The following is a 12,352-nucleotide window of genomic DNA, read 5'->3' as shown; positions in this document are numbered from 1 at the left end:
TGCAAGTTTTACTTAACCCTTAAACTGTTCAAACGTAGATCTACGTTCACCTGCGTGGCACTCCGAATATTTTGAAAAATAAAAAAATATTTTTTTTTTAAATTAACCCTTTGACTGTCACAACCCCAAATCCTGAAGTGTCTCCTGGTGTTGCAAAATATTTGAAAAAAAAAAAAAAAAAACTTATGAAATGATAGAGAATCTTTTCCTGGTGATGATGACACCAAAGTACAAAATTTGATGGAAAACTTACAGAATTATGCTCTCGTGAAGTTAGTGACCTTGGCAATATTTACGCATTAGTGATTTCGCCCACTTTGAGCCCTATTTTCGGCCAATTCCACTGTTCCAGTCGACCAAACTCAGAGCTATTTCTTTAGAACTCCATTTGTTCTATCAATTGAGTGCAAGAAACTGCCCATTTACTGATTTCAACTACCCAATAAAGTGGTCAGAAATTGGCAATTTGGCCAATTTCATGCAAATTAAAAAAAATTAGTTTCAAAATAGGGTCCAGAATGAACAATGCAGACATTCCTGGCACTAAAATAAAATTTTTCTCTGTTCATCAGTCACATCTCCAGGCCCCTGTTATAATACTCTTGCTTTCTATTTTGAATTTTTTTTTTTTTTTTTTTTATTATCACACCGGCCGATTCCCACCAAGGCAGGGTGGCCCGAAAAAGAAAAACTTTCACCATCATTCACTCCATCACTGTCTTGCCAGAAGGGTGCTTTACACTACAGTTTTTAAACTGCAACATTAACACCCCTCCTTCAGAGTGCAGGCACTGTACTTCCCATCTCCAGGACTCAAGTCCGGCCTGCCGGTTTCCCTGAATCCCTTCATAAATGTTACTTTGCTCACACTCCAACAGCACGTCAAGTATTAAAAACCATTTGTCTCCATTCACTCCTATCAAACACGCTCACGCATGCCTGCTGGAAGTCCAAGCCCCTCGCACACAAAACCTCCTTTACCCCCTCCCTCCAACCCTTCCTAGGCCGACCCCTACCCCGCCTTCCTTCCACTACAGACTGATACACTCTTGAAGTCATTCTGTTTCGCTCCATTCTCTCTACATGTCCGAACCACCTCAACAACCCTTCCTCAGCCCTCTGGACAACAGTTTTGGTAATCCCGCACCTCCTCCTAACTTCCAAACTACGAATTCTCTGCATTATATTCACACCACACATTGCCCTCAGACATGACATCTCCACTGCCTCCAGCCTTCTCCTCGCTGCAACATTCATCACCCACGCTTCACACCCATATAAGAGCGTTGGTAAAACTATACTCTCATACATTCCCCTCTTTGCCTCCAAGGACAAAGTTCTTTGTCTCCACAGACTCCTAAGTGCACCACTCACTCTTTTTCCCTCATCAATTCTATGATTCACCTCATCTTTCATAGACCCATCCGCTGACACGTCCACTCCCAAATATCTGAATACGTTCACCTCCTCCATACTCTCTCCCTCCAATCTGATATTCAATCTTTCATCACCTAATCTTTTTGTTATCCTCATAACCTTACTCTTTCCTGTATTCACCTTTAATTTTCTTCTTTTGCACACCCTACCAAATTCATCCACCAATCTCTGCAACTTCTCTTCAGAATCTCCCAAGAGCACAGTGTCATCAGCAAAGAGCAGCTGTGACAACTCCCACTTTGTGTGTGATTCTTTATCTTTTAACTCCACGCCTCTTGCCAAGACCCTCGCATTTACTTCTCTTACAACCCCATCTATAAATATATTAAACAACCACGGTGACATCACACATCCTTGTCTAAGGCCTACTTTTACTGGGAAAAAATTTCCCTCTTTCCTACATACTCTAACTTGAGCCTCACTATCCTCGTAAAAACTCTTCACTGCTTTCAGTAACCTACCTCCTACACCATACACTTGCAACATCTGCCACATTGCCCCCCTATCCACCCTGTCATACGCCTTTTCCAAATCCATAAATGCCACAAAGACCTCTTTAGCCTTATCTAAATACTGTTCACTTATATGTTTCACTGTAAACACCTGGTCCACACACCCCCTACCTTTCCTAAAGCCTCCTTGTTCATCTGCTATCCTATTCTCCGTCTTACTCTTAATTCTTTCAATTATAACTCTACCATACACTTTACCAGGTACACTCAACAGACTTATCCCCCTATAATTTTTGCACTCTCTTTTATCCCCTTTGCCTTTATACAAAGGAACTATGCATGCTCTCTGCCAATCCCTAGGTACCTTACCCTCTTCCATACATTTATTAAATAATTGCACCAACCACTCCAAAACTATATCCCCACCTGCTTTTAACATTTCTATCTTTATCCCATCAATTTTTATTCACACAAAAAATAGAAGATTTACTATTATGCAGACTACTGCAATATTGTAATAATTGTATAAATAACATCAACCCATTCATGACTGCATATTAGAATGGCTAGTTGGACATTTATTGGACAATGACATCATTTGTTCACTCTTGAACATCGGCAAAAATCGAACATTTCTGCCACTTGGAGCTCCATTTCAAGACCCTTTTCATAATAAAACCAATCAAAATTACTTCTATTTCTATAAAATGTTTTCCAATATATCAAATGAGGCCAAGAAAACAAGAATACAACCATAAATACTATATGAGGGGGAAGCTGGCTCGTAACTCGGAGCAAAAAATCGACTGAGTGACGGCTCGTATCTTGAAAAACTCGTATGGTGGGGCACTCCTAAGTCGAGGTTCCACTGTACAGTAAAAAAATTTTGAAATCCCCATTAGAATAGCTCAACTAACTTCAAATAGAAGGGAATCTATTGTATTATTTTAATCAATGTCTTTGGTGTACTTGTGATCCAGTTTGTGAACTTCACTCCTTTTTCTCTTGTGTTGTTCATGTGAAAGATGTTTACTACTTAGTCCCTTTTATAAATATTTTCAGGAACAGTGCAATTGCATGCCACTTTACTGATGTACATAGCTTATTATCAGACTTACCATATACAGCCTCTCCTCACTCAACGACGGAGTTCCATTCCTAAGACCATGTCGGTAAACAAATTCGTTACTAAACAAGGAGCATACTATAATGGTAGTGGGTTTGTGTCAACCATCTTTGATATTATTTTAATGTTGATTTGCACCATTTATAACATTTTTAGTATATTTTTAAATGTTTATACAGTAGTGTCCTGTATATTGTAATAAACAGAATAGAGGAAATCAGCTCTAATATGCATTATTTAGGTATGCATACTGGTCAGAGAGCCCGTCGTAAGTCCTTGTCGTCAGTAAACGAGCATGTCACTAAGTGAGGAGAGGCTGTATTACATTAAGAAAAAACAAAAATGATATTCTCCAACTTTGGTTAAAAGTACAGTACCTCAACAACAATCTGTCGATATTCAGGGTGCTGGATGCGGTTGAGTAGAGACTGGACAGTAAGGGCAAAGTTTAATTCCCCAGAAGACATTTCAGAAATGGTAGGCTGCTGTGGAAGTAACTGATCACAGAGACGAACCCCCTGTGTAGTCTTTGACAAAATGTTGAATACCTAGAAGAGAGAAACTTGTTAAAACTAAGCATTGAATCAAAATTTGGAGAGGCCTCTCAAGAACAGTACATTTAAAATGTTCCTCATAATTTTAAACATTTTAGAAAACAAAGCAAGCAGTATTTTGAAGATATCGTGCAATTCCCACATTAGTATATTTTGCTCTACTTTCCAATTATGCTTAATGATGATGCTGCATAACTGTCCTGCTAAGACTTCAGCCTTTAATGCCTCTGAATTCAGAGAACATATTCTAAGTTGAGTTACCAGAGTCTAAACAAAGTTAAGTCAGGGTAAAAATTACAAGTGTGAGATGAGAGTAAAAAATATGTAAAAATTAAAAACTTGTGAATTATAAAAAAAAAAAAAATGATTTAGATAAAGAAAAATTGGATATCAAATTGGGGAGGAGGAGTATGGAAGAAGTGAACGTTTTCAGATATTTTGGAGTTGACATGTCAGTGGATGGATTTATGAAGGATGAGGTTAAGCATAGAACTGATGAAGGAAAAAAGGCGAGTGGTACGTTGAGGTATATGTGGAGACAAAAAAACATTATCTATGAAGGCAAAGAAGGGAATGTATGAAAGTATAGTAGTACCAACACTCTTATATGGGTGTGAAGCTTGGGTTGTAAATGCTGCAGCGAGGAGGCGGTTGGAGGCAGTGGAGATGTCCTGTCTAAGGGCAATGTGTGGTGTAAATATTATGCAGAAAATTCAGTGTGTGGAAATTAGAAGAAGGTGTGGAGTTAATAAAAGTATTAGTCAGAGGGCTGAAGAGGGGTTCTTGAGGTGGTTTGGTCATTTAGAGAGAATGGATCAAAGTAGAATGACATGGGGAGCGTATAAATCTGTAGGGTAAGGAAGGCGAGGTAGGGGTCTTTCTCGAAAAGGTTGGAGGGAGGGGTTAAAGGAAGTTTTGTTGGCGAGAGGCTTGGACTTCCAGCAAGCGTGCATGAGCATGTTTGATAGGAGTGAATGGAGATGAATGGTATTTGGGACCTTACGATCTGTTGGAGTGTGAGCAGGGTAATATTTAGTGAAGGGATTCAGAGAAACTGGTTATTTTTATATAGCCAGACTTGAGTCCTGGAAATGGGAAGTGCAATGCCTGCACTCTAAAGAAGGGATTTGGGATATTGGCAGTTTGGAGGGATATGTTGTGTATCTTTATATGTACAGTGGACCCCCACCTTATGAACGCATCGCGTTACGTTAAATCTGCCATATGAAGCATTCGAATGTAAAAATTTTGCCTCGCCTCACGATAAAAAACTCGCCTTAAGTGATTCGTCCGGGATGCGTCCCATGTGTGGCCTGAGTGCCAGTGTTTACAAGCCAGCCAGTGCAGTCGCATCTACGCATACATTCAGTACATTTCACATTATCCCAGTGTTTTCAGTGCTTGTAACTGCAAAATAAGTCACCATGGACCCCAAGAAAGCTTCTAGTGCCATCCCTGTGGTAAAAAGGGCAAGAATTAGTATGGAATTGAAAAAAGAGATTAAGGAAATGTGTGCGAAGTGGGTTGAACTGCAAACCTTTACGGATGAAAATCACCCTGACACAGCTACTGCAAGCCGTGTTGGCAACCTGTACAATGACAATGTTATGGCCCATTTTAGGAAAATCTTAAAGGAACGAAAGGTACAGAGCTCTATGGACAGATTTGTTGTGCGACAGAGGTCCAGTGACACTCAAGCTGGTCCTAGTGGCATTAAAAGAAGAAGGGAAGTAACCCCGGAAAAGGACTTGCTACCTCAAGTCCTAATAGAAGGGGATTCCCCTTCTAAACAATAACTTCCACACTCTCCCCTCCTCCCATCCCATCAATCATCACCAGATCTTCAATAAAGGTAAGTGTCATGTATTCTATTCTTAGTAGAGTAGTAATTGTGCATGTCTTCTTCAGTTTGTGTGTATTAAAATTAATATTTCATGTGGTAAAAAAATGTTTTTTTTTCATACTTTGGGGTGTCTTGCACGGATTAATTTTATTTCCATTATTTCTCATGGGGAAAATTAATTTGGCTAACAATAATTTCGGCTTACGATGAGCTCTCAGGAACGGATTAATATCGTAAGGCGGGGGTCCACTGTATATGCTTCTAAACTGTTGTGTTCTGAGCACCTCTGCAAAAACAGTGATTATGTGTGAGTGAGGTGAAAGTGTTGAATGATGATGAAAGTATTTTCTTTTTGGGGATTTTATTTGTTTTTGGGTCACCCTGCCTCGGTGGGAGACGGCCGGCTTGTTAAAAAAAAAAAAGTATAAATACTTCCCTATAGGAAAGTGGAACAAAATTATTCCTCCGTAAGCCATGCGTGTCATAAGAGGTGACTAACATGCTGGGAGCAAGGGGCTAGTAACCCTTCTCCGTATCCCACCCTGCGTCGGTGGGATATGGCCAGTGTGTTGAAAGAAGACATATAAATACTATTGATGGAAAAAGGGGGTAAAAGAGGTTTTGTAAGCAGGGGGCTTAGACATACAGCAGGCATGTATGAGCATGTTAGATAGGAGTGAGTGAAGACAAATGGCTTTTGGGACTTGATAAGCTGTTGGAGTGTGAGCAGGGTAATATTTTGTGAAGGGATTCAGGGAAATCAGTTAGCCGGCCTTGAATCCTGGAGGTGAGAAGTACAATGTTTGCTCTTTAACCCCTTAACTGTCCAAACACAGATCTACGTTGTTACTGCTAGTACTCCAAATGTAGATCAACGTTTTATTTTTCCTGCCTCCAAATTTGGCACGGTTGGCCTGAGATGCCTGGTCAACACAGAATGGGAGCACCAGTTCAGTTGAGCGCCAGCTAGAGCAAACAGCACTGCAAACACCAGGGATTCACTGATGCCATGTCATATTAACACTCCCCTTTTAAGAGGAAAGTGATGTTACTCCAAGTTTAATGGCTTTGAGGTGGATGTGGCCACAAGTCATTGAGGAAACATAAAAATCTCGATAATAACCCATGAGAAACATTTGTGCACCATCCTTTCAATTTTGGTACCACTGGTAGTGTCATCCTGCCAGAATGTCCTATAACCTTTGCCCTAAGTGAAGAGAAACAATTCTGGAACATGTAATACATGTTCGGCAGGCTGGTTGGCCTGCTGGCTGGTTGGCCTGCTGGCTGATTGGCTGTGTCTATCTCCATCTGTCTGTATCTATCTCTGTCTCTATCTCACAGGTACACATAAATACAATTATACATAGTGTAAATTACCTAGGATAACCCCAAAAAATTCAAAGTGCTATACTGTGCTTGTAGATATAATGCATAATAAGTATGACTGGCAAGTAATACGGATTTTCACTTGTTCAGGAATCAGACGTGACTAATCTGAATCGTGTGTAATACCTGTTGGTTCACGAGTTGCTCTCTCTGAGACAGAGAGAGACAAGCAGAGAGGCAGAGAGAGAGACAAGCAGACAAAGAAACAGAAAGACATAAGCAGAGACAGAGATAAACAGAGCTAGACAGGCAGACAGACATGTTTATGTATAACAGTGAAAACAAATAAAGACAAGGCAGTGCACAATCATCAAATGTCACTCCACTGCTGCACAGTCAGCAGTGCATTGTCACCATGCTTCAAGGAAACTTACTATTATTATTATTGTTATTATATACTCCTGCATGTCCAAAACATTGCTGGGACCTATAAATACTATGTATATATTTCTAGACAATAGTATGCGACTAAGGTAGGTGAAATTGTTCACATGTCACTTTGTGACTATTTGAGTACTATTCTAGTACCTAATATTAGTGTCAAAACAAAGATTGCCTATGAAATCACAAGAACTACTACAAATTGTAATTTCTTCTTCTTTCAACACACCAGCCATATCCCACCGAGGCGGGGTGGCCCAAAAGGAAAAACGAAAGTTTCTCCTTTTACATTTAGTAATATATACAGGAGAAGGGGTTACTAGCCCCTTGCTCCCGGCATTTTAGTCGCCTCTTACAACACGCATAGCTTACGGAGGAAGAATTCTGTTCTACTCACCCATGGAGGTAAGAGGAAATAAACAAGAACAAGAACTAGAAAGAAAACCCAGAGGAGTGTGTATATATATGCTTGTACATGTATGTGTAGTGTGATCTAAGTGTAAGTAGAAGTAGCAAGATGTACCTGAAACCTTGCATGTTTACGAGGCAGAAAAATGGACACCAGCAATCTTACCATCATGTAAAACGATTACAGGCTTTCGTTTTACACTCACATGGCAGGATGGTAGTACCTCCCTGGGCAGTTGCTGTCTACCAACCTACTACCTAGGACAAATTGTAATTCTTTCTTTCTTCTTTGAACACACCGGCCATATCCCACTGAGGCGGGGTGGCCCAAAAGGAAAAACAAAAGTTTCTCCTTTTGCATTTAGTAATATATACAGGAGAAGGGGTTACTAGCCCCTTGCTCCCGGCATTTTAGTCGCCTCTTACAACACGCATGGCTTACAGAGGAAGAATTCTGTTCCACTTCCCCATGGAGGTAATAGGAAATAAACAAGAACAAGAACTAGAAAGAAAATAGAAGAAAACCCAGAGGGGTGTGTGTGTATATATATGATTGTACATGTATGTGTAGTGTGACCTAAGTGTAAGTAGAAGTAGCAAGACGTACCTGAAACCTTGCATGTTTACGAGACAGAAAAATGGACACCAGCAATCCTACCATCATGTAAAATAATTACAGGCTTTCGTTTTACACTCACTTGGCAGGATGGTAGTACCTCCCTGGGCAGTTGCTGTCTACCAACCTACTACCTAGGACAAATTGTAATTATCAGAACATAAAATTATATGAGAAAAAAGGTATACAATTTTATTGGCAACACTTCTGCAAGCGGCAGCGCTTCATGTTGCCATCAGGCGAGTGACAAGCTCCAACATTGTGGCCTTATATCTCCGTAAGTACTGACTAAATTTGTTTTTTTTAGATTATTACATGTAAAAAGGTCCTCTTTTAAATATTTGGAGAACTGGGCAAGATAATGTAGAGTTACATTTGGACAATTAAGGGGTTAAAGGAGGGGTTTGGGGTATTTCCTGTTAGAAGGTCATCTAAACTGTCATTTCTGCAAGCCTCTACAAAGATAGTAATAGTGTGAATGATGGTGAAAGTTTTTTTTTTTTTTTTTGGTGAGGTGGGGTGGGGGATGGGGGGGTTCACACTGCCTAAGTTGGAGATGGCCAGTGTAAATATATATACTGTACTGCATTTTGGGGAACAGGAAGCTCTTTAAATAAGAAATATGGTTGGGTGTAACTGGAAACTCAAGAGGTACTGGGACAGTATTAAATCTGATTCCATCATACACACACATTACATAATGAATTATTTAATACACAACTTGATTATTATAGTTTTGAACTTTAACCCTGTAAAAAATCTAGAATTGCCTCTTGTTGTTAGGGTCTGCTGAGTGAATTAATCTCGGACTGTAACAGAATTGTTCGTTATTGCTATGATCATGGACAAATAATCTCAACATTTGTATTTAATGGACAAATGGCATGACTGGACATCCTTCTTCCCTTTTAGTCTGTTACTATATTGTGAACACATATTACAATCAATATTAATGTATCACTGCTTCAAAATTCTTTTATAAGCAGTAACTTTCGTACATTTTTATTATTATTAATGTATGGTATTATACTACTTAAAATACACAAGACTTTATTGCAACTCATGAGAGGTAAACACAGCATCAGTGGCATAAGACTGACTGCCAATATGCTTGATCCTTGCAGTTAAGTCACATGCAAACTCTCTATACAATGCTCAAAACTTATAACCTGTTAACTTCAATGGTGATGGCACAACTAATTTACTTTTTCTTTTTGAAGTCATTATTTTTTTTTTTTTTTGCTGCAATGCTCTGGCATGTGTCACCTTCTGATATAATAAGTAAATACTCTTAAAATAGTAATTGTTTGGGTTTTTCCCTCTTGCATTACCCTTTATAAATAAATATGTCAACTATAAACAAACCTTTTCATAAAACCTCTTTGGTGTTCGCCCAAGACAACCATCAATGACTCGAATTTGTTGTGGAGTTAATCTGAAAAAAATAAGATACAGTATTTTATTATACTACAGTAACAGGAAAAGCTATTTTACTTAGTTATTATATTCAGAGATACTCAATGTGTAAAGGAAAATAGTGTAACTTTTGTTCCTCCACTTATGAATGAGCAATCCTTAGAAATAACAAAAAAGGCACAATACCGTGACTGGAACGATACACAAATAACCCGCACATAAAAGAGAGAAGCTTACGATGACGTTTCGGTCTGACTTGGACCATTGACAAAGTCAATGTCAATGGTCCAAGTCGGACCGAAAAGTCGTTGTAAGCTTCTCTCTTTTATGTGCGGGTTATTTGTGTATAGCAACCCTTATCTTGACATCACTACCTTGATATACCCTTGATGAGTTTAAAGAGTTTTTCCTACTCCCAGAGCCTGGCCTTGGGCCCTGGGCTGGGCTTTTGAGGGCACCATATTCTGCAGTGATGGTTCATCTCCCCTGCAATATTTATGCTGCAATGCCACTGACTGTCCACTACATTTATGTCACCATACTGACATAAATGTAGTGGACTATTACTATTTTCTCATTATTTATCATTTAGTTTTATTTATTAGTTCTTATCTATATTTTCATATAATTTCATTCCTACTTTCTCACTTGTATAGGTTTGCTGAGTATTTACATATTCTTGTCTCACAATGTAAACAAGTGGTAAACCTACTTGGTGTCTATATAGTAATAATTCAGGAAAACATTACCCCCACAGCCTAGTCTCAGATCAGGCTTTCATGTCAATGCCCTGGTCAGTAAAGGCTATTGGTACTTATCATATGCAGTTTGATGTAAGCTCTACAGCCTTGCTGTTTAAGAGTAGCTTAACAGCAGAGACTTGTCAATTTCCCTGTTAAATATATTTGGGGATCTGTTGGTAATTCCCTTCATACTGTATTTGAAAGATTGTTGAAAGGTCTTCAGTTTTTATTTATCGAGCATCCCTCTATACTTATTGCACCTATCTTTTTTTACTGGGGGTATTTTGCATCATTTACAATGCCTTCTGTCTTGTAAGAGGCTATTTTACTATCCAATTTAAAGTCAGTGCCACTGGTATTTTAAGACCCAAAATAATTTAGGTGCTTGAGTAGATGCAGGCAGTGAAATATTCTGCTAAACAACTAAGTAAACTCTAAGGGCAAGTGTTTTAAGTGCTCCTGATTGAAAGTAATTGAAATGTCCATGAAGGCATTAGTTAAATTATCTTTCAAGTAGGGGTGGTAGTAACTGTGCAATAGGAAGTGACCAAAAAATACTTTTTTTTAAATATTACAAATGCTGTACTCTGAGAAACGTACTTCTCCTTGTGTGCCCACTCGTCTAGAGAGAGCACCTTGACAACCAATCGGCGTACTTCATTTGGAGCCAGTGATTCGATAGTTTCCTTCACCTTACACACATCATGTAAGTAGTAGGTCATAGCTTTGATCATCCATCTGACAAGGAAGAAAATAATTAAAACAAGAGTTAAGATCAAGCATAACTTAAAAATATATTTTGATTGTCTCCAACTTAAATTCAACCAGGAATGTTTATGCTTTAGTAGATATACATCAAAGCTAATACATTATTATTATTCTATTCATGGAGAAATGTTAAACCCATAGGAGTTAAACAAAACAACACCTAGGGAAAGCTAATAAATTACAATTATTTTATTCATGGGGAAATGTTAAACCCATAGGAGTTGTATAACACCTAGGGAAAAGGAGATAATTATTTTTGTTTCAAGGAAGGGGAAGGTAACTTCAATTCCTTGGATTAAGAGTCCTTCATCAACCTCAAGATGCTCCCTTGATGGTGAAAATCAAGACTTCAGTACATTCAAAATGCTGAGTTTTAAAGGGAACCATTATATACTGCACCTTATGTTAATGAAGTTTATATGCACATTTCAAACTGAAGAAACAGAGACTTACCCAATTCTTATGTTGAGAATGCCATTGAAGAGTTGTGTGTGTGTAGCAATAAGTTTGCCACAGTAGAGAACTACTTCTTGCTGCAAAACTGCCTGCACCACATTATGAGACTGCAAATGTAATAATAATTAAACAACTGTGAATAGTGGCACTGTGTTATTCAGTAATTGGAAACTCTTGCTAATGCTAATAACTGATTCTTGATACTTACAAATACATTTCAGATAAACAATGTACAAACTGAATATTAAAAAATATAAAATGAAATGACACTTGTAAATCCCCCAGAAAATTCACATTTTGGAAAGAAAAAAGATATAAAACTAAAGAAGAGATTAATTAATTCACTACACTAACTGTAGCTACTGTATAAAAAATATGGTAATACTTTATCCTATGACAGAAGCAACACCAAAGTTTGACCACATAGTAGGGAGAGTGAAGGTATAATTTGTCAGAAGGTTGACAGGTTACATCAGTTGACCTGACGTTAATTTCCACTAACTTACTCTTCATGTACCAGCCTAAGGATAAAAATATTCAGCTTCACAGTATTTCTTGTCTACAGTATTTTTCAAACTATAATATTTGAGTGATTTACCTTTACATTATATGCATATTTATTACATCAGATGTTTCCCACCAAGGCAGAGTGATCCAAAGATTGAAAATGCATTCACCATCACTCCTCCTCAAGGTGATTTTCCAAAAGTACACACGTATCACAATTCAAATGTTCCATCAAATTGTGACACCCACACTGTAC

General features: G+C 38.4%; 1 protein-coding gene across 6 annotated transcripts in view; it reads right to left on the bottom strand.

Annotated features, from left to right (window-relative positions):
* The window catches only part of LOC128692845 (probable phosphorylase b kinase regulatory subunit beta), an 80,816-nt gene that overhangs the window by 6,920 nt on the left and 61,544 nt on the right, over nucleotides 1-12,352 (bottom strand). For all 6 annotated transcript variants that reach the window (XR_011392892.1, XM_070092092.1, XM_070092091.1 and 3 more), the window contains 4 exons: nucleotides 11,587-11,696; nucleotides 10,966-11,103; nucleotides 9,572-9,641; nucleotides 3,393-3,563 (listed from right to left, as the gene is read on the bottom strand). Coding sequence is in view for 5 of the 6 variants with exons in the window: in XM_070092092.1 (XP_069948193.1) it covers nucleotides 3,393-3,563; nucleotides 9,572-9,641; nucleotides 10,966-11,103; nucleotides 11,587-11,696 (489 nt within the window). In the remaining variant the exon portion in view is untranslated. The remainder of the gene's footprint in view (nucleotides 1-3,392; nucleotides 3,564-9,571; nucleotides 9,642-10,965; nucleotides 11,104-11,586; nucleotides 11,697-12,352) is intronic.

The sequence above is a fragment of the Cherax quadricarinatus genome, chromosome 38, assembly GCF_038502225.1.
Source record: "Cherax quadricarinatus isolate ZL_2023a chromosome 38, ASM3850222v1, whole genome shotgun sequence".
In the NCBI taxonomy this organism is placed as follows: domain Eukaryota; kingdom Metazoa; phylum Arthropoda; class Malacostraca; order Decapoda; family Parastacidae; genus Cherax; species Cherax quadricarinatus.
The sequence above is the reverse complement of the archived record's forward strand: the minus strand, read 5'-3'. Positions and strand labels throughout refer to the sequence as shown.